Here is a 20,804-nt window from a genome sequence, read left to right on the forward strand (position 1 = left end):
ATGTCATCCCTCTGCTCAGACTGAGGTGCCCACCACAGCTCTCCATTGCCAGTTTCCTCCCAGGGCTGTTGGAAGAGTAGCCCAGCAGGACTGGGAATGCCAAGGAAACTGCTAGGCTGAGCAGTGACATTCATATTTGAAAAAACAAATTTTATATGATTTTATTTCTAGTTTGAGTTTTTCTGGCTTCATCCAGCCAGCAAGTCTCAATCAGCTTTTGGCAGTCAGATTAAAGGAGTCTTCTTCCTCTTGGAGAGAGATCAATACACCTTTGTCATCTTCCACATTCACAGAGATGACCCAGTCAGATGTCCTGAGCAATGGAGATGGGTCTAATGCCTTCATTCTTCACTTTCCACCTCTTCTGCACCAATTCCCTGGTTTAGTGGGCAGGATGCCTGTAGTCAGGAGGCTGGGAGCTACTTTGTTTTCCAGAAGCATTGTAGGAAAACAGCCACCAGGCCTGCCAGGATGGCCAGCACGAGGAAGGAGACAGCCCCTGCCCACAGGCCGGGCTGGTGGCCCTTGACGTGCTGCAGAGCCTCGGCAGGGATCATGTTGGTGAAGTTCAGCATGAAGCCCAGTGTCCAGCCGATGTCAGTGTTTGCTGCCTGAGGGGAACAGCACAGGGCATCATCCAAAGCCCCTCTCCCAGGCACCAGCAGCTTGGTGTGAGGGGCTGAGGGGCACCTCTCCCATGAGCTGCCGTTTCACAGGCTGTGCTGAACCTGATCTTGCCAGCAGCAGCTGCACAAAAAGCTTTCCTGCCCCTGTCCCCCAGGGCTAGGGGACAGCTGAACGTGGATGGCTGCTGTGATCCAGGCGTGCCTCTGTGACCTGCACATGATTTCAGATCTGGCCTTTCCTCCATCCCCATAATCCTAATTTCGCTGCAGAATCAGTGAGCTCAGAAAAGACCTTTCAGACCATCGAGTCCAGCCAGCAGCCCAGCACCACCACCATGTTTATCACTAAGCCATGTCCTCAAGTGCCACATCCACATGTTGTTTGGACACTTTCTGGGATGGTGACTCCACCACTGCCCTGGGCAGCCTGTTCCCAAGCCTGGCCCTTTCCCTGAAAAAAACATCCCTAGTACCTAACTGAGCTTCCCCTAGACTTGAGGCTGTCTCCTCTCATCCTGGAAATATTCTGGCCAGGCCATACTCTGGTTCAAAGTGGTCATGGGGTCCCCATCACCTCTCACTCTGATAACAGCATCAGAGACCAAAGCGGCCAAATCCTGCTCTGCTTTTCCCTGACCCCCTTAAAATCAGTTACATTCACAGCAGGGAAAGTGAGAAATGAGCTGGGCCATAGGTTTGGAGGTGACTGAGAGAGAGCAAAACTCTCCTGGGATCCCTGGGGAGCAGCCATGAAACAGGAACGCATTTCTTGCATGGATGACTCCAGACATGCTGCTCCTGAACACGTCCATCCCCTCCTGCTGCCCATAGGTGTTTACCTGCTTGCTGAAGTGGATGTTGCTCCAGGTGTGCTCATTGAACTTGTAGCCATCGAGCAGCAGTGTCAGGATGTAAATGGCCACGGAGCAGTAGGTGTGCAGGTGCTTCAAATCCTGCGGGAAGCTCTGCACCAGCTGTGGGGCCACCGGGGACACAGTGTAACAGGGAACTAGAGAGATGCTCAGAACCCCTCCCTGGCCCAGGAACAGCAGGGCTTGTGCTCCAAGGGCAGAGGTTTGGGACAGGAAAAACATGAGGCTCCTGGCTGCCCATCACAGGGCTCTTACCTCTGTCCAGTTCCTCCTGCAGAAGGACTGGACTGTGGTGTTGACCTCACTCAGAGGCTGCTGGCGGGTCAGGTTCAGGAAGTGGAAGGTGTAGTAGAACCCAGCGAAAGCCTGGGGGACAAGGGGACATGGTGAAAACCACAATTCCTTCATCACCTGAGAAAAGACCCAGGGCCCCTCTTGCCTGAGGAGAGAGTCCCAAGTACTTCCCAGGGTTCTGCATCTGGCACCTCCTTGATGGCCAAGCAGAAAGTGTCACAGCTGGCTGACAGCCGTGAGGCTGCATTGCACTATGAGCTAGATCAGACGGGTCCCCTGGGACAAGGTCTGCCCGTTTCCCGCAGGGAAGGCAAGGACAAGCAGGAGGCAGAAGCCACCTCCGATAACAGGAAAGGTTTGCAGATAGGACCCGCTCTGAGGATCCCTCTGTCCCACCCCTTTCCACAATCAGTGGCAGAGGAGACTCCCAGTCTCTGCCTTCTCCCCTGGGGCAGGGACAGAGGCTGCTTACAAAGAACTGTCCCCGCACGGGGGGCTGATACACCCCATTGAACCCGCACGGCCGCTCTGCCCCGCAGCTGAAGTTGAAGAGACTCTGGATGGCCGTGCCACACGCGCCTGGCTCCCCTGTCCCTGTCACCGTCAGGACCAGGCCAGGGCTGGCTGAGCTCGGTGCACGCACACAGGGGCTGTCGTACAGCTCTGCCACAGTGAGGTTCTCCCGGTACCCCCGCGGGTAGCAGGGGTGGGAGATCTGGGCACTCGAGCTGGCCTGGAGAGAGACAGAGCCATTAATGGGGCTGCCACGCCACCGAGAGCCTTCCCACAGCCCAGCCCAAAGAGCAGCACCTCCACCCCAGGAGGACTGCATGCATCCCAGCCTGGAGCTCCCCGAGCATCCCTGGCTCCCACAGCACCGGGCTCTGGCTCTGGCCCGGCCGCTTGTGCAGGGACTGTGCTGGGAAACCTCTCTCTGGGCACAAGTGGAGCAAGGGCAAGAGAACGGGGACACCAAAACCCAACAGATACGGCTGGGCTCGGGAAATTACAAGAAACGCCACTGCACGTCCAGATGTGGGGAGAAGGGAGCCCTGGCTGGCAACCACCAGCACCTTCCACACAAAGGAGGGAACTTTGGGCTTCCCTTGATAAAATCCAGGCCTCTGCCAATTCCCAACTCCTCGCCCACAGGCACGCCCAAAAGTGCTGCAGGAGACGGGCCGTGGGGCTGGGAGACGGCTGAGCAGCCCCCGTGGCACCTGGTGCAGAGCTGCCAGCAGCATCTTCAGGGCCTGGCTCTGCCCGTAGCACAGGTAGCTGTGGCTGTACAGGGAGTAGTTGGTGCCGTAGAGCCGGAAGAACACGGACGTGTTCCTGTCCTGCACAGGGACCCCGGGCTGGAAGGTGATCTGCGTCGAGGCACCGCCAAGGTCCAGAGCTCCCAGAACCTCGGTGTCCTGGGGATGTTCCCATTGCTCTGCAAACGAGAACTGGCCCCACACGCGGCCAGGCTTAGGCTGAGCTGCAGGAGCGCTCACCCACGCTCCCTCCCTCCCTCCCTCGCTCCCTTCCTTCAGGGACTTTGGGCCTCACAAGCCCCAGGGGCACCTTCCACGTGCTCCCTGTTTCACCCCTGCCTGCCCACATCCTCCTCCTCAAGCCACACACGCTGCCACGAGCACTGAGCTGCGGCCTCTTGGCCGCTGCACATCTGCTGGCACCCACATTTCCCTCTGGGCACGGAAAGAGGAACTCTGGCTCCCGGAGGCCCATCCCGCGTCCCCGGCATCCCAAAATCCACCCAATGTGTGTGTCAGCAACCAGAGCACAGGGCCAGGCCGAGCAGGACACAAAGCTGCTGTGAATCACATCAGGGGGGTTGAATCTGCAGCCCCCGAGCACAGGGGCCCTTGGCTCGGCTGAGCCGTGTCCCACAGCTCCGCTCTTCCCTCCTGTGCACACCAGCAAAGCTGCTGGAGCTCGCACAGGGACGCTGTCCCCACTCCCCCGTCCCCAGCTGCACCTTGAGCAGGGTCTCCAGCAGGTAGTTGACAGTGATCCAGCCAAAGGAGCCCTCCTCGCTGCCCGTCAGGATCCGAGCTCCGCGGAAATGCACGGGATACTCCCCGATGGCCTTGGACACCTCGGCCAAGACCTGCTGGGCCTTGGTGCTGTTCTCCTCCCTGCCGGCAAAGGCACCGCCAGCTCAGGAGCCGCAGGCCCCGGCTGGCAGCTCTGGGAGCCGGGCTGGCAGCGAGAGGAGCCGTGCCCTGCCAAGGAGCTGCTGTGAGACATCTCCCAAGGCCGGCAGCCGCCCCTGCCCGTGCCGCTACCTCAGCAGCCGCATGCCGGCCGTGGCCCCCAGGTACGTGGGGGTCTCCCGCTGCTGCTCGGCCGGGACGATCTCCATGGCCCTGTCCAGGCAAGGCTTCAGGCTGGCGCCAGCCCCTGCAGGCTCATCGGCGTAGCTGGAGATGCCGGGTCCTGCCACAGGGAAGCGGCGATGGACAGAGCCCAGCGGCACCCCGGAGGGACGGCACACACGGGGACGTGTCCACCCAGAAATCCCTCAGGGATCTTTTGTTGCTTGCCCCGGGTAGTCCCAAGCTTGCCAGGTCAGCCCTGAGCCGTGCTGGGAGCTGTCCTGCCTGGGGACAGCGGCTGTGCCATGGGTTAGGGTTAGGGTTAGGGTTAGGGTTAGGGTTAGGGTTAGGGTTAGGGTTAGGGTTAGGGTTAGGGTTAGGGTTAGGGTTAGGGTTAGGGTTAGGGTTAGGGTTAGGGTTAGGTGTGCGGATGCTGAGCTCACCCCTGCTCCTGGCCAGCCCGAGTGCTGGGCATGGCCAGTCAGTCCCGCAGGAGCTGGGGACAAACACAGCCATTCCCCTTTCCCTGAGGAAGGGGCTGTGTCTCTGCACCCTGCGGCAATGGCACGTGGAGCTGATAGGCACACAGAGGTGCCCTTGCACAGCCTCCCTATTTTTAGAGGCTGGCACTGGATCTGAGAGCCCAGCATGGTCCTGCAGGGTGTAGGGACAGGCTCTGGGGTGGAAATCTCACTCCTTATCTTCCTGGGAGCTAAACCCAGGCACCCCTTGTGTTACACTTTGCCCTTGGCCAGACCTTTGCTGTTAACCAGTAACAGCCAAGCCAGCACTGCCCAGCGGGACAACAGGGCAAGGTGAACTCTGAGCTCCCTTGCCCCCTGCCCAGGTACCTCTGCCCTGGCCTGGTGGCCTTTGCTAGCCCCAGCCCAGTTCCATGTACCATTTATGTGATCCTAGATCTGCCCTCTAGCCTGAGCATTTCTTCCAGAGAGACTTGTCCTTGTGCCAAAGCCTGACAGCAGTTTTGGAATAGGAATAAACACTCCTGTAGATATTTAGAACTGCCCAAAATATAAATTAGCATTTCTCACAGCTGGCATGAATCAGCTTTGGTGTGTGGAACAGCCACGCAAGGCAGCAGCAAGGCTGGCCACCCCCAGGTGAGCTGGGCATGGAGGGGGAGGACAGATCCTGGCACACTCACCGGACACAGAGCAGGCCTCCACCTGGGAGACAATGCCGGTGCCGTTCTCCTTGTCTGCAGGCCACCGGTAGATGTAGAGGGACGTGTGTGTGGAGCCAGCGTCAAACACCAGACCGTACTGGGGAGGCACAGGGACACGGGCTCAGGGCTGCAGCATCACCTGCTGCACACAGAGAGAAGCTCCAGGACAGCCAGCAGAGCTCCTGGTGAGCAGGGGAGCCTTGAGTGGCCAAACAAGACCAGGACAAATGCAGGTGGCATTGCAGTCTCCAGCTGTGTTGGGGACAAGGATCCGTCCCAAGCCCCCGGAGCTGGCAGTGCTTTGGAATGAAGGAGAGCTGCGTGTGCTGTGAGGCCAGGCACAGTGACCAAATTCAGCCAGACCCACCCCAGTCTGTGCAGGGCTTTGTGCCCATGTTGGTGACAAACAGCACAGCCTGCCTGAAACCCGGGCAAAATCCAACACCCAGCAGGAAGGCAGCAGCCAAGTGAGAGCTGTGCTCCTCCTGAGGAGCCTACCTTGGTGCTGGGGGGAAGAAGCACATCCTTGACATTCACGACGCTCAGAATGAGGGCGATGACACTGCAGACACAGGTGGCTCCCAGGAGACTGGCAATGGCCTTGGCTTTGGAGCCCATTCCTGCTCCAACCTGCAAGGACAGCCCCAGCCCCCAGCTCACTCCTCGTGGATGGATATGGGACGTTCCCCTTCCTGAGGATGAAGCCATTCTCTGGTGCATGGCTGCTCTTGGCATGGAACAGGATAATATCCATGGGCTCCTCTGGAGCCGTTCCAGTGGCTGCTGGCAGCATCAGGGCTGCCCTTCCATTCCGAGCACTCCCTCCTTGAAGGATTTTCAGCACAGCTTCTCCAGCCCTGCCTTCTCACCTGCAGCCCCTCATGTCCCTGCGTGCCTGGACCCCAGCCCATTGCCCTGCTCAAGCTGTTCCCTGACTGGCAAGTCAGCATCTTCCTTCCCAGCAGCACCACTGGGGGAAGCCTGGCCATGGCTAACTGGAGCTCCAAGCTGGGAGCAGGACTGTGGCCTGGCAGGGAACCAGTGTGACCATCCCCTGAGAGCCACATCCCTCCAGCACCCACATGCTGCCACCTCAAAACCCCTCCCCAACACCTGGGACCAGGTCACATCTGTCACCCAGCACACCCAGACTGTCCCTGAGAGGGTCCTCTCTGATCCAGGCAGGGAAACAGCATCTCCAGCTGTGGGTCTCCTGCCTGAGCAGTTCTTGCTGATACCACAGCATGTAAGAGATGTGCAGGGACAGATTCCATGGCTGCTGTGATCCCCACACCTCTCCTGCAGCCCCAAGGGCAGGCAGGAGGGCAGAGGCAGGAAGCGCCTGCTGATCTGGGCACACAGCCCATAGCCAGGCTGGAATGGCCACAGCGATTGCCCTTGGGGACTGGAGCACTTCCCACCTGTCTGTCCAGAGCTCAGCTCCCAGCAGAAACAGCCCCCAAACACCCCAAGAAACTAAAGCAAAGCAAAGAGTCTGGTTCTCCATGACAGCCTCAGCACAGGGCAGCTGAGACATCCATGTGCTCAGCACCCCATGGCTGGTCCAGATGTGCCTTTTGAAATGCACAGCTCTTCCTCCTCCTCCTCCTCCTCCTCCTCCTCCTCCTCCTCCTGCCCTGCCCAGTGCCATGAGCCACACAGGCAGGATACCTGCTGGGAGCCAGGCTGACCTCGCTTCACAGTCCAGCTGAAAACTGCAGATGGCCTGAGCGCCTTGGGCACCAGAGCTGTGGTTCAACCCCAGCAGTGCTTTGGGTGGAACCTGGAGCTGTCACTCGGCTACACAATTCTCCTGTGGGTGCATAAAATCCCTGAGAAATTCCCTTGCCTTTTTCCCAGGTTGGTGCAGAGGAAAGACCTTTGGCAAAGGTCAAAGGAGATGCTGATTCCTGCTTTGGAGTCAGCACCTCTGGCAGTGAACAAGGGTCACCAATCTCCTGCACGGCATGGGATGCACAACAAAGAACAGCAGCTGTTCTTTGGGCCCACGTCATGGGACATGTGGCCACTGAAACCCCTTGTCAGACCTTGTCCCATAGCCAGGAGCCCTCTTTCTACAGTGGCTATTGCCAGAAGAGATCGTATGGAATCAGCTGATAATTCCTTGCTGTAGAAACAGGGAATCATTAAGGACCTCTTTGAGACATTAAAGTCGTCATCAATTCCAAGCAATCTCAGACTCCAATCGTTAACACAGCACCACCACGATAACTGCTCAGCCATGTCCCCAGCTCTATCTGCAGTTCTGCCAGCCCTGCTGGGGTTTGCCCTGATATAACTGTGCCTTTGGGATGTGATTCATCTGCTCCAGGTAACAAACAAAGCAATGGCAAAAGTCCTCAGCCCAGCCTACATCCTGGAAAATTCTGTCCCATGCCCTGTGAAATGGAAGGACACTTCATGGTGATCAATTGCACCATCCTGCATGCAGGAGAGGGTGGGAAACGGGCTCCTCCTGCTCTGGTAGGGACTACTTCCAGTTTTGGCAGGACAGGGGGAAACATCCAAAGGCAGCAGAGAGCCAGCTTTTCCAGGCAGGAGAAGAGGGCACAGGAAGGGACTCAGTGGGTGGGAAACAGTGTGAGAAGCTGATTGATCTGCCCAGGCTTGCTGTGGCACCCCGGCCAGCTCCAGTACCTGCTAGCACCCGTGCAGGACAGGGAGCAGCAGAGCAGGAGGGTGGTGCTGATGCCTCCAGAGCTGCAGAGGAGGCACTGCACAGTCCCTGCCCATTTCCAGCTGTGGGAAGTTTCCAGCTGTGCCCAGCAGCTGCACCAGGGCTGCACTTGTTTGTAGGGCTGGCCATGACAAAGGGCGGGACAAACACCTGTGTGACATCCCTCACTCGCAGCATCCCGTGCACAGGGAGCAGGGATTCAAAAAGGGGGGCAAAAGGCTCAGAGCCACTGCTGGATCCAAACTTCCTGTTGCAGGACAATGGGGGGCTGACTTCCCACTGGGCACGTTTGGGATTAGAAACCAAAAGGGCTCTGAGAGGGATGACAAGTTTGACTTTACAAACAAGCTGTGGGGCTGCTGATAAAGTGAAACTAACACTGAGAGATAACAGAAACAATGGGATGGATTCCACTGAAGGATGAAAGAGGCACTGAGGAAGCACCACGAATTCCACAGAGTTAAGAATTAAGAAGGGATTATGCATTGGGGGGTATCCCAGGTATCAGGCATTTGTTCGGGGAACTCTGTACCTCTCAAGTACCTCAGCCTATGGGGAAAGAGAGGGACACACGGCCGGGAATTAGGATAAAAAGGAGGCTGCGCCCTCCAAAAGTTTGAGACACCCCAGGGGAATGCCCCATGGCCTCTCCCTTTATTCGAATAAAGTAAAGGGACTCCTCTGTCTCCTTTTTGGACATAAACCTCTGGTGTTTGTGGATTAATTTTCCTGACAGCTCTGAAGGTTCTGAGAGGGTGACTGTGGATGCCAGGAGCATCCTTGCCAGGCGGATCAGTTCCCTGCATCCCACCTCCCACCAGCGCTGGGGCTTGGCAGTGCCCTCCACGCCCGGTCCCTGTCCCCTCCGTGCCCCTCTGCCCCCTGCACCCACCCGGGCATCGTCCTGCCCCTCCAGCCCACGGAGCGTGTTTCCCCCAGCACCGCCCCCGCTGCTGCCCGGAGCCCGCAGCCAGCCCGGCTCCACCGAGGGGTCCCGGCTCCACCGAGGGGTCCCGTTCCCGGCTCCCCCGTTCCCGGCTCCCCGTTCCCGGCTCACCCCGTCGGCTCCGGCCCCGCCGTGCCCGGTTCCCCCGTTCCCGGCTCACCCCGTCGGCTCCGGCCCCGCCGTGCCCGGTTCCCCCGTTCCCGGCTCACCCCGTCCGCTCCGGTGCCGCCGTGCCGGGTCCCGCCGTGCCCGGTTCCCCCGTGCCCGGTCCCCCGTGCCCGGTCCCGCCGTGCCCGGTGCCGCCGTGCCCGGTTCCCCCGTGCCCGGTCCCCCGTGCCCGGTCGCAGCGCGCACCTGGAGCCCGGAGCCCGCTCCTGGGACAAAGGCTGTCCCTCCTGGCCGCACCTCCCCTTGGCCCCTGCCCAGCAACCTGCCCAGGGGAGCGCTTGTCCGGGAGGCAGCAGGGCTGGGGCTGGAAAGCCGGGCTGGAGAGAGCACCCGGGATTAACCACTTCGCTGCTGGAGGAGCGGCACAGCCCGGCCCGGGAGCTGCCCTGCCCGAGGGCCAGAGCCCGGGCAGCCCCTGCCCCGGAGCCTGCGAGCCGGGACAAGGCAGCAGCTGAGCCCCGGCAGCCCCAGACAGCCCTGCCAGACCTGAGGCACGAACACCGTGAGGGGCCGAGCCTGCCCTGTCACCCTGCTGTCACCCTGCTGTCACCCTGCTGTCACCCGGCTCTGCAGGACCCCCAGGGTCCTGCTGCAGGCACAGCCAGCCTGGCAGCGGGGCTCGGGACAGAAACGGGAAGGATCTGGAAGGTGAGGAGCTGTCCCCACAGCAGGTCCCCACGGTTAGGGAGCCACCCCCATTGCCAGGGTCCTGTCTGTCCCCATGGAGAGCATCTGCCACGGCCAGAGTCCCGTGGCTTTGGGACAGGGCAGGCAGGGAGCAGGCAATGAAACAGAGAAATTAAGAATTAGGTATCATTTATAAGAATTGCCTTGAGTAAAAGAAGGGGCTACAAAACCCGTGTGAAATGCTGACTGCTCCCATAATAGGAGGAAGAGAATAAAGACTGCGGCATGAGATAAGGAGCTGGAATAGGTAAACAGGATGCAAGGATAAATGCACCATAGGATGAGGGGGTTCCTTGGATTCTTTTGGACCCCTAAACCGGAAGAAATGGAAAGAGGGGGGTCAAAAGAACTGAAGGGAGCATGTGCAAAGAGACAAGGTAAAAAGTTCAGCTGAAGGAGGAGATATTTGGAGGAGATATCCCCATGCACCTCAGCGCTGAATAAATTCATACCTGCTCTTATAACTACTCTGTGAGCTACAGTTTTTCTGTCTGCATATCAGCAGAGGTACAGGCAGAGCACAGTTCGGTACAGGCAGAGCGGAGGAGGTACAGGCAGAGCAGAGGAGGTACAGGCAGAGCACAGTTTGGTTACAGGCAGAGCACAGTTTGGTACAGGCAGAGCACAGTTCGGTACAGGCACAGTTCAGTACAGGCAGAGCACAGTTCGGTACAGGCACAGTTCGGTACAGTTCGGCACAGGCAGAGCACAGGCAGAGCACAGTTCGGTACAGGCAGAGCACAGGCAGAGCACAGTTTGGTACAGGCAGAGCACAGTTCGGTACAGGCAGAGCACAGTTTGGTTACAGGCACAGTTCGGTACAGGCAGAGCACAGGCAGAGCACAGGCAGAGCACAGTTTGGTTACAGGCACAGTTCAGTACAGGCAGAGCACAGTTCGGTACAGGCACAGTTCGGTACAGGCAGAGCACAGTTCGGTTACAGGCAGAGCACAGGCAGAGCACAGTTTGGTACAGGCAGAGCACAGTTCGGTACAGGCACAGTTCGGTACAGGCAGAGCACAGGCAGAGCACAGTTCGGTACAGGCAGAGCACAGGAGGTACAGGCAGAGCACAGGAGGTACAGGCAGAGCACAGGCAGAGCACAGTTCGGTACAGGCAGAGCACAGGAGGTACAGGCAGAGCACAGGAGGTACAGGCAGAGCACAGGCAGAGCACAGGCAGAGCACAGTTCGGTACAGGCAGAGCACAGTTCGGTACAGGCAGAGCACAGTTTGGTTACAGGCACAGTTCGGTACAGGCAGAGCACAGTTCGGTACAGGCAGAGCACAGTTCGGTACAGGCACAGTTTGGTTACAGGCAGAGCACAGTTCAGTACAGGCACAGTTCGGTACAGGCAGAGCACAGTTCGGTACAGGCAGAGCACAGTTCGGTACAGGCACAGTTTGGTTACAGGCAGAGCACAGTTTGGTTACAGGCACAGTTCGGTACAGGCAGAGCACAGTTCGGTACAGGCAGAGCACAGTTTGGTTACAGGCAGAGCACAGTTCGGTACAGGCAGAGCACAGTTTGGTTACAGGCAGAGCACAGTTTGGTTACAGGCAGAGTTTGGTTACAGGCAGAGCACAGTTTGGTTACAGGCAGAGCACAGGCAGAGCACAGTTCGGTACAGGCACAGTTTGGTTACAGGCAGAGCACAGTTTGGTTACAGGCAGAGCACAGTTTGGTTACAGGCACAGTTTGGTTACAGGCAGAGCTCCAGGCAGAGCACAGTTTGGTTACAGGCACAGTTCGGTACAGGCACAGTTTGGTTACAGGCACAGTTCAGTACAGGCACAGTTCGGTACAGGCAGAGCACAGTTTGGTTACAGGCAGAGCACAGTTTGGTTACAGGCAGAGCACAGTTCGGTACAGGCACAGTTCGGTACAGGCAGAGCACAGTTCGGTACAGGCACAGTTCGGTACAGGCACAGTTCGGTACAGGCACAGTTTGGTTACAGGCAGAGCTCCAGGCAGGCCGGGCCCCGCTGTCCCCAGCCCCGAGCTCTCTCCGCCCGCAGCAGCGCTCAGAGCCCGCCCCGGCCGGGGCCGGACCCGGACATCCGAGAGCGGCTCAGCTTCGCTTTCTGTTCGCTCTGCTGGGCCCGGGGGAACGGGCCCGGGGGGACACGGGCTGTGCCCCCATCCCCGCCCCACCGGGGCACGGACACGGCTCCGGGCACAGGTACGGAACGGCCGGAGCTCCCCTGCCCCTTCCCGGCGGCTCGGGGCCACGCAAGCTCGTGTTCTCCCCAGCCGCCCACCTCGTGTCCCAGGGGGTCACTCAGGGGCTGGGGGGACCCCCGAGGGGCTGCTCTGCCAAAGGCCCTTCCTCCTCGCACACCCTCCCAAACCATCCCTTCCCGCACACCCTCCCAAAGAGTCCCCGTCCCGTAGGTCCTCCCAGAGACCCACCCCGCGATGTCCTCATCCTAAAGACCCTCCCTCCCCACACATCCCCTCCCCAAAGCCGCCCCTCTCTGCAGACCCTCCTCCCAGAGACCCCGCCTGCCCGCAAACCTCCCGGAGACCCTCCCAAATCCCTCCCCGGTGCGCCCTCCCAAAGCCACCCCTTCCCACAGACCTCCCCAGAGCCCACGGATGTCGCCGCGCCTGCTCGGGGCGGTGAGCTGGGCTTCGGCGGCCGTGCTGGGACTGCTGACGGTGACCGTCCTTGTCCTGGTCCTGATCCCGGCAAAGGATGCTGTCCTTCCTGCTAGGATCAAAGTAGGTGTCCGGTGAGACCTGGGGGGCAGCCCGGGGATGCCACCAGCCCCTTCCTGCCTCCAGTTCTTCCATTAGCCCTGCCTTCCTCTCAGCTTGCAAGTGTCCCCATAACCAGCCCAGCTTTTCAGGACTTAACCTCATGGAGGTGGCACTGGGCAGATCAGCCTCCCCCAAACCACGGTCCTGGCAGCTTGCTGAGGATGGCAGAGATAAGTGCAGCCTTCTCCCCACGGCTGCTCCATCTGCCACCACAGGCACTCTCTGTCCTGTTTTCAGACGTCCAACTCACCTGTTGGGTTTACACCTCTCTCCCCTACTGCTTTTTGCTGCTGCTCTGCTAAAAAATGTCAGGTTTTGTGAGATTTGCCAAAGGTCTGGGAGCTGCTTGAGCCCTTTGGGCCATGCCTGGATGCCTCACTGCTCTGCAGCTCACCCCACTGACCTGCGCGTCCTTCCTGGGCTGGGACTCGCTGGAGTGGCGAAAGCGGGGCTGGTAGAGGTGGAGCAGGGCTGCTGAGGGGAGGGTGGATGTGCAGACCTCTGCTGCTCACAGGCACACAGGGGGAGCAGGAGCAGAAGCTCTCAGATAGCCCCATGGCACTTGGTGCAGCCCTGAGCCAGCCCTGAGCCCGTGTCCCTGTGCCTCCCCAGTACGGTCTGGTGTTTGACGCTGGCTCCACACACACGTCCCTCTACATCTACCGGTGGCCTGCAGACAAGGAGAACGGCACCGGCATTGTCTCCCAGGTGGAGGCCTGCTCTGTGTCCGGTGAGTGTGCCAGGATCTGTCCTCCCTCTCTCCCAGCCTCCTGGGTCACTGGCCCGAGCTCTCCCAGCACCATCGCTGACCGGAGTGTCTCAGCCTGCTCTGGGCTGAAGGGAGATTGCCTTGTGAGGAAGCACAGGAAGGCTCAGGGGACAGTGTGTCCCTGAGGGAGCCCTACAGTCACCGGGAGGTGCAGAATGGGGGGAGGAACCGGGTCCCCACTCAGCTCAGGTCCTGCAGCTCTGTCCTGTCACAGCTTGGGATGCTGGATGTGCACTTTGCTCCTTCTCCCCTGCCTCAGCTTCCTGGCTCTTCTTGCCACATCTGTTCACACCTTGTTTCATGATCTGCAGCTCTGGGTGCCCACAGGGGTCCCCAAAAGCTCTGCACAAGTCCCAGAGCAGTCCGGTGTCCCCACTCAGGTGGTGCCGGGGCAGCAGTTGGTATTTTGGCATCTGTGCAGCCCCGAGCAGGGCTGGTGCTCTGGCTGGAACATCTGGGTGTGTCTGAGTGGGCCAAGTGGAGCTGCTGGGGAATGGGGTGGACGTGTGGACACGTCCCCGTGTGTGCCGTCCCTCCGGGGTGCCGCTGGGCTCTGTCCATCGCCGCTTCCCTGTGGCAGGACCCGGCATCTCCAGCTACGCCGATGAGCCTGCAGGGGCTGGCGCCAGCCTGAAGCCTTGCCTGGACAGGGCCATGGAGATCGTCCCGGCCGAGCAGCAGCGGGAGACCCCCACGTACCTGGGGGCCACGGCCGGCATGCGGCTGCTGAGGTAGCGGCACGGGCAGGGGCGGCTGCCGGCCTTGGGAGATGTCTCACAGCAGCTCCTTGGCAGGGCACGGCTCCTCTCGCTGCCAGCCCGGCTCCCAGAGCTGCCAGCCGGGGCCTGCGGCTCCTGAGCTGGCGGTGCCTTTGCCGGCAGGGAGGAGAACAGCACCAAGGCCCAGCAGGTCTTGGCCGAGGTGTCCAAGGCCATCGGGGAGTATCCCGTGCATTTCCGCGGAGCTCGGATCCTGACGGGCAGCGAGGAGGGCTCCTTTGGCTGGATCACTGTCAACTACCTGCTGGAGACCCTGCTCAAGGTGCAGCTGGGGACGGGGGAGTGGGGACAGCGTCCCTGTGCGAGCTCCAGCAGCTTTGCTGGTGTGCACAGGAGGGAAGAGCGGAGCTGTGGGACACGGCTCAGCCGAGCCAAGGGCCCCTGTGCTCGGGGGCTGCAGATTCAACCCCCCTGATGTGATTCACAGCAGCTTTGTGTCCTGCTCGGCCTGGCCCTGTGCTCTGGTTGCTGACACACACATTGGGTGGATTTTGGGATGCCGGGGACGCGGGATGGGCCTCCGGGAGCCAGAGTTCCTCTTTCCGTGCCCAGAGGGAAATGTGGGTGCCAGCAGATGTGCAGCGGCCAAGAGGCCGCAGCTCAGTGCTCGTGGCAGCGTGTGTGGCTTGAGGAGGAGGATGTGGGCAGGCAGGGGTGAAACAGGGAGCACGTGGAAGGTGCCCCTGGGGCTTGTGAGGCCCAAAGTCCCTGAAGGAAGGGAGCGAGGGAGGGAGGGAGGGAGCGTGGGTGAGCGCTCCTGCAGCTCAGCCTAAGCCTGGCCGCGTGTGGGGCCAGTTCTCGTTTGCAGAGCAATGGGAACATCCCCAGGACACCGAGGTTCTGGGAGCTCTGGACCTTGGCGGTGCCTCGACGCAGATCACCTTCCAGCCCGGGGTCCCTGTGCAGGACAGGAACACGTCCGTGTTCTTCCGGCTCTACGGCACCAACTACTCCCTGTACAGCCACAGCTACCTGTGCTACGGGCAGAGCCAGGCCCTGAAGATGCTGCTGGCAGCTCTGCACCAGGTGCCACGGGGGCTGCTCAGCCGTCTCCCAGCCCCACGGCCCGTCTCCTGCAGCACTTTTGGGCGTGCCTGTGGGCGAGGAGTTGGGAATTGGCAGAGGCCTGGATTTTATCAAGGGAAGCCCAAAGTTCCCTCCTTTGTGTGGAAGGTGCTGGTGGTTGCCAGCCAGGGCTCCCTTCTCCCCACATCTGGACGTGCAGTGGCGTTTCTTGTAATTTCCCGAGCCCAGCCGTATCTGTTGGGTTTTGGTGTCCCCGTTCTCTTGCCCTTGCTCCACTTGTGCCCAGAGAGAGGTTTCCCAGCACAGTCCCTGCACAAGCGGCCGGGCCAGAGCCAGAGCCCGGTGCTGTGGGAGCCAGGGATGCTCGGGGAGCTCCAGGCTGGGATGCATGCAGTCCTCCTGGGGTGGAGGTGCTGCTCTTTGGGCTGGGCTGTGGGAAGGCTCTCGGTGGCGTGGCAGCCCCATTAATGGCTCTGTCTCTCTCCAGGCCAGCTCGAGTGCCCAGATCTCCCACCCCTGCTACCCGCGGGGGTACCGGGAGAACCTCACTGTGGCAGAGCTGTACGACAGCCCCTGTGTGCGTGCACCGAGCTCAGCCAGCCCTGGCCTGGTCCTGACGGTGACAGGGACAGGGGAGCCAGGCGCGTGTGGCACGGCCATCCAGAGTCTCTTCAACTTCAGCTGCGGGGCAGAGCGGCCGTGCGGGTTCAATGGGGTGTATCAGCCCCCCGTGCGGGGACAGTTCTTTGTAAGCAGCCTCTGTCCCTGCCACAGGGGGGACAATGGGAGTTTGGGGTGTAACCCCTGGGAAACTGCTCCAGGAGATGTCTGGGCTGTGCCAGCCCTGGAGCTGGGTTGTGCCTGACACGTGGAGACACAGAGGGTGCTGACCTGCATGCCCGACAGCCCCAGCCCTCTGCTCTCCCAGCACCATTCCCTGTCCCTGTGGGCAGCATTCCCAAGCTCCTTCCCACCTTGCAGTGCTGAGAGGGGCCTTACAGGGACCCCTGCACAGGGGTGGGGGGCATCAGTGGCCCGAGTGCTTCACTAACCTGTCACCTTTGGTCTCGTCACCCACAGGCCTTCTCGGGGTTTTATCACAGCCTTCACTTTCTGAACCTGACAGGAGGGCAGTCCCTGAGCCTGGTCAATGACACCATCAGGCAGATCTGCAGCAGCAGCTGGAAACAGGTGAGATTGTATCCAGGAGTGCATTTCACCTGGGCATTGGGCAGCCTGAAGGCTCATCCATAGCCCATCCTCTGCTGTGCTCAGCTGCAGAGAGCCAGCAGGAGCACCAAGGTCTCTGTACCTGGAGAGATATGGGAGAGCAGCCCTGGAACACCAGGGTCCCCTTGCTGTCCTGGTCATTGCTCCTGGCTGCACTGAGGGGCTGTTCCCCAGTGTGGGCACATCCAGCACTGCTCTGTGTCCAGCCTCCCCCTGTTGTCCCCCTGTGCAGGTGCAGGAGTTGTTCCCCATGGCGAGCAGGACCCAGCTCCGTGACGCCTGCACAGCCAGCTCCTACACCCTCACCCTTCTCCTGCAAGGCTACAAATTCAACACCACCACATGGCCCAACATCCACTTCACCCAGCAGGTAGGAGCGTGTCCAGCTGCCACTCTTGTGCCATGAAGTGCCTTGTGGCCACCCCGTGCTGCTGGGGATGGGGGATACCAGGGACAGCCCCACTGCCCGTACCAGGGCAGCTCTGGAGCTGCCCTCATGCAGCTGCTGGGACATCTGGCCCTTTGTGCTCTCCTCCAGTTTGTCACTTCTGGGGCCTCTGCAGCCCAAGGTGGGCACAGAAATGGTGGAGCAGGACCTGGGGGTGCAGGCTCTTCTCTAGTTTGCCTGGTACTTCACAGCCTTTCCCATCCCTCTTCCCTGCACAGGTTGCTGACACAGACGTGGGCTGGACTCTGGGCTACATGCTCAACCTCACCAACATGATCCCCTCAGAGCCTCCTGCAGCAGTCACAGAGCTCCCGAGAAGCAGCTGGATAGCAGCCTCAGTTCTGCTGGCCATCATGCTCATCCTCACCTTCTGCCTGCTCACAGCCACGTGCTGCCAGAGAAATTCCTCTGGCTATGAGCAGCTGTAGCAGCGCTGCCTCCACCGGTCCTGCTGCCACCCCTCTGCGAGGAGCTGCTTCCCGGAGTCACCCCTGTGTGCCCAGAGGCCACAGACTTGTCCTGGGGGGCTCTGGGTGCTGGCTTGGTGAGCTGGAGCTGGTAAAACAGCCTCCTCACAGCTGTGTGCTCTCTGGTTCTCCTTTCCCTGCCCTGCTGGTTGGAGATGCTCCAGGAGGGAGGGCTCGGCCCTGGGGAGCCCTGTGAGGGGGGGATGGCACAGCCCACTCCTCTCCTGCGTGAGGTTCCTCTCCTCCCCAGCTGCACCCCGTGGCCCCTGCCTGGCAGACAGCTCATCCTCCCTTTCCAACACGGGGTGACTCGGGAACACTGCTGGGACATGGCTGAGGCAGCTCCCAGGGCCCCCCTTACATTTCTGGGGAGTCCCACTGGCAGCCAAATGATGGATGAGTTGAGACTCCTCCTCTGAGAGGGAAAAGGCCTCGTGTCCGTGTTGGCTCCACTCTGAGGTCCAGCACCAGAGTCTCCAGGGACACCTCACATGGATTCGTTGTCTCTCCCCTGTGTCCAAAAAGCTCCAAAAGCTGACCCTGTCTCAAGCTGTGCCACTCAGATATCCTGGTGGATAATCTGATCTTTTCCTGGGAAAAGCAGCATTAGGAAAACGCGGGGAGTGGGAGGAGAGAGGGGCTGGTTGTCCCAGGGCCTGGCAGAGCCATGGTGGGATCACAGGGATGTTCCAGGTGCCCACCTGCCGGGAGGGATCGGGGCTGGGAGGGGCGAGAGGAGCCGTGCCCGGAGCAGAGAGCAGGGGAAGCTGCAGAAGCCCCGGTGTGAGGCACTGCAGCAGGGCAGGGAGGATGTGTTCCACAGGCTGAGAGGAGCAGCAGCTCACTGCTGGAGCCCTGCCCCAGCTCACCCAGCCTGTGCCCCCGGGGACTCCTCAGAGCTGCCTCTGCCTCCTCCAAACACAGCTTGGACTTGTCTTTTGTGGCCTTTGGAAGCTGATACTGCCGGAAAAGCTTTCCTCCATTATTTTCTCTCATCAGCCTTAGGCAAAACTCTTGTTTATCTTGCAGGTGAATATTCATGGCCAGTTTGGCATTGCCATTATTTTCAGCTAGTTAGTTCCTCCTCATTTGAATGGAATCCTATGAATGACTTCTCACAGCGTTTAACCCTTGACACTCTGCTTTTCTGTGCTGTCCCACCCCCATTTCTGTTTCCTCTTTGCTCTCCCCAGCCTCAACATTCCCATTACAAGCTCTCTACAAGGTCTGTAGGAGATGAGTGACATTTGCGGTGCCTGATAACAGCTTTTTACCCCAGCGAGATGGAAACTCACATCAGAGGGGAGGATTGCCCTGCCAGGGGGCTCAGCAGCAGCCTTTGCCAGGGGATGCTGAGAGGCCAAGAGCCCGGGGCTGTGAGCAACCCCTCGATGTGTTTGAGCCCCTTTGTGCTGCTCCTGGGGTCCCTGAACACCCTGGGGAGAGAGGAGAGGGGCAGGAGAGGGGCAGCACTCGGCTCTTCCCTGGAAGGGCTGCAGCAGGGAGCTGCTCGCTGTTCCTGCCGGGGCTGTCACAAGGATCTGCGGGCAGGGGCAGTTCCAGCCGAGTCTCACCGGGCAATGCCGGCAAATGTGGGGAAGGGTGATCACAGCATGTGGGCAGGGGTTTTACTACGTTAATGAGCACTGGAATCACACAAAGTTGTTCTTTGTCTTTCTAATTGGATTTATAGTGTGCTCCTGCTCTTCACTTTTTGGGTCGTGGCTCTCAGCTCCTGCAGGATTGGTTATTCCCTTGTCTTTCGTAAGTTCTTTTGTTTGTCCTGTACTGCAGTGAATTTTTAACCTTCTCATGGTGCTTCATTTCAACAAATCCCCTCTCTGAGACTTAGGGAAATGTCCACAGTGCATTTCAGAGAAGACTCACCCTGTTTTGGGGAAAACACAGTTGAATCTTACCTGAAAGAACAAAATAAACACAAACCCTTTCATTTGTGATACGATGGTGTGTCGGTACAGCCTCTGTGGGCTCGTGGCACTTGCCATGGCAATGTCCTTTGGGCTCCTGAGGCACAGAGGAGCCAGCACTCCTGCACTCCCAGCTCCACACCAGCTCTGGGCTCAGCTGGGTTCCGTGGGAGGGGTGAGTGATGTCCCTGCTCTGGCAATCCCCTGCTGCTGAGCATGGGGGGGCCTCGTCCCATGGGGGACAGAGAGGCACAACCAGCCCTCGAGGACGTGTGGCACTGCCAGTGGCTGTGAGCACCCAGAGCTGACCAAAACCTCCAGCTGCAAACCCAGACAGAGCATGAGCAACTCTCCAGTTGTCCTGTCCCTTTTTGCAGTAAATAGTCCCAGAGGTTTTGTTGAGGGGCTGTTCCCCCTGCCCAAGCTGACCCCACTGCAGCTCTGCAAGGTGATGCTGCCCTGGCTGGGAATCACAAGGATCACAGGGATCTGTGCACAAGGACACGGCTCCAGCTGCCTTTCCTCAGCTGAGTCACATGCTGGGAGGGGAATGCTGTGCAGGGGAGCCCTCATTGCCCCAGCAGCACCCTGTGCTACATCCAGCCCTCCGTTTTCTTCAGACAGCCCCACCCAAAGGGGAGTCTCTGCTAAAACTGGGGGTCTCAGGGTTATGTGATATCTGAGCATCCCATGGAAGGGCCATGCCCAGCCCCAGCCCTGTTTGGCTTCAGGGCTGTGCTCTGGTGAGAGTGGAATGTGCTATTTGCTCGTAATTGAGAAAGGGACCAAGTGTCTCATTCTGGCTTTTGATGGACAAATCTGCTGTGGGGAAGTGTGGCTCGAGTACACACACACCCCTGTTTGATTTGCTTTTGGACTGTATTTGTTTGCCTGTGGCCCTTGCAATGACTCTGGGAGCCAGCAGGGAGTTGCCAGGCTGGTGTGGGGACTGGTGGGACTCCAGCCCAGCCATCACTGGTGTTTGTGAAATGACATCACCTCCACTGCCAACACCTTCCTGGTGCCTTCAGAAAGGAAAACACCCTGACTCAGGGTTTAAAAAGGTTTCATTTCCCTGAACTCAGTTTCTGCTCTGTGATGTCACCCCAGTCCGGGGTGGGAGGTGCAGGCTGTGGCTCTGAGTATGTCCCATGGCTCCAGGTGAGCTGCTCCTCTTGCTCCTGCCCCATGTTCCTCTGCCAGACATTCCCTGGGTCGCAGCAGGGACCAGCTCCAGCCCTCCCTTCCTTCCACTCTCATTCCAGTGGGACTGGTGGGCTTTGGGCCATCTGAAGCTTCCTTGTCCCCAGGTGCTCCCCATGGCAAGTTGCAGGGAGGGATGGAGGTCCCTTGGGCCATCCATTCCCAGATATTTTTTGGGAGCCCCCTTGCCCCTCTGGAGGCCCAGGTCACGCTGGAGCCCTGTCCTGGTGCATGGAGCCCATCTGGGCTGTGCCAGGCAGGCTGTGCTCCGTGTATGGACACAGCAGCACTGGCTGCTGTCCTGCAGTGTACCCCTCCCCAGTTCCAGGTGGCTTTCCAAGGGCTGCTCCCATCCCTGCAGGAGCTGGGACACAGAGAAGGGCGGCAGCT

General features: G+C 59.7%; 2 protein-coding genes across 5 annotated transcripts; one reads left to right on the forward strand and one right to left on the reverse strand.

Moving 5' to 3' along the window:
* Nucleotides 1-135: 135 nt before the first annotated feature.
* Nucleotides 136-9,355, reverse strand: ENTPD8 (ectonucleoside triphosphate diphosphohydrolase 8). 4 transcript variants are annotated; one of them, XM_086858820.1, is made up of 10 exons: nucleotides 9,301-9,355; nucleotides 5,801-5,932; nucleotides 5,282-5,399; nucleotides 4,087-4,237; nucleotides 3,777-3,936; nucleotides 3,013-3,243; nucleotides 2,265-2,525; nucleotides 1,754-1,864; nucleotides 1,466-1,600; nucleotides 136-611 (listed from the first exon to the last, which is right to left on the reverse strand). In XM_086858820.1, the coding sequence occupies exons 2-10, from the start codon at nucleotides 5,918-5,920 to the stop codon at nucleotides 420-422; spliced, it is 1,479 nt and encodes a 492-aa protein (XP_086714946.1). In that variant the 5' UTR covers nucleotides 5,921-5,932; nucleotides 9,301-9,355; the 3' UTR covers nucleotides 136-419. The 4 variants fall into 4 exon arrangements, with proteins under 4 accessions (XP_086714946.1, XP_086714948.1, XP_023793795.2 ...); XM_086858822.1 differs by lacking the exon at nucleotides 9,301-9,355 and adding an exon at nucleotides 9,156-9,244; XM_023938027.2 differs by lacking the exon at nucleotides 9,301-9,355 and adding an exon at nucleotides 6,974-7,043.
* Nucleotides 9,356-11,854: 2,499 nt separating this feature from the next.
* On the forward strand, nucleotides 11,855-19,243 carry LOC147649672 (ectonucleoside triphosphate diphosphohydrolase 8-like). The gene is made up of 10 exons (XM_086858823.1): nucleotides 11,855-11,983; nucleotides 12,381-12,525; nucleotides 13,177-13,294; nucleotides 13,914-14,064; nucleotides 14,215-14,374; nucleotides 14,908-15,138; nucleotides 15,626-15,886; nucleotides 16,219-16,329; nucleotides 16,601-16,738; nucleotides 17,035-19,243. The coding sequence occupies exons 2-10, from the start codon at nucleotides 12,400-12,402 to the stop codon at nucleotides 17,242-17,244; spliced, it is 1,506 nt and encodes a 501-aa protein (XP_086714949.1). The 5' UTR covers nucleotides 11,855-11,983; nucleotides 12,381-12,399; the 3' UTR covers nucleotides 17,245-19,243.
* Nucleotides 19,244-20,804: the final 1,561 nt, after the last annotated feature.

The sequence above is a fragment of the Cyanistes caeruleus genome, chromosome 20, assembly GCF_971803275.1.
Source record: "Cyanistes caeruleus chromosome 20, bCyaCae1.hap1.1, whole genome shotgun sequence".
Lineage (NCBI taxonomy): Eukaryota > Metazoa > Chordata > Aves > Passeriformes > Paridae > Cyanistes > Cyanistes caeruleus.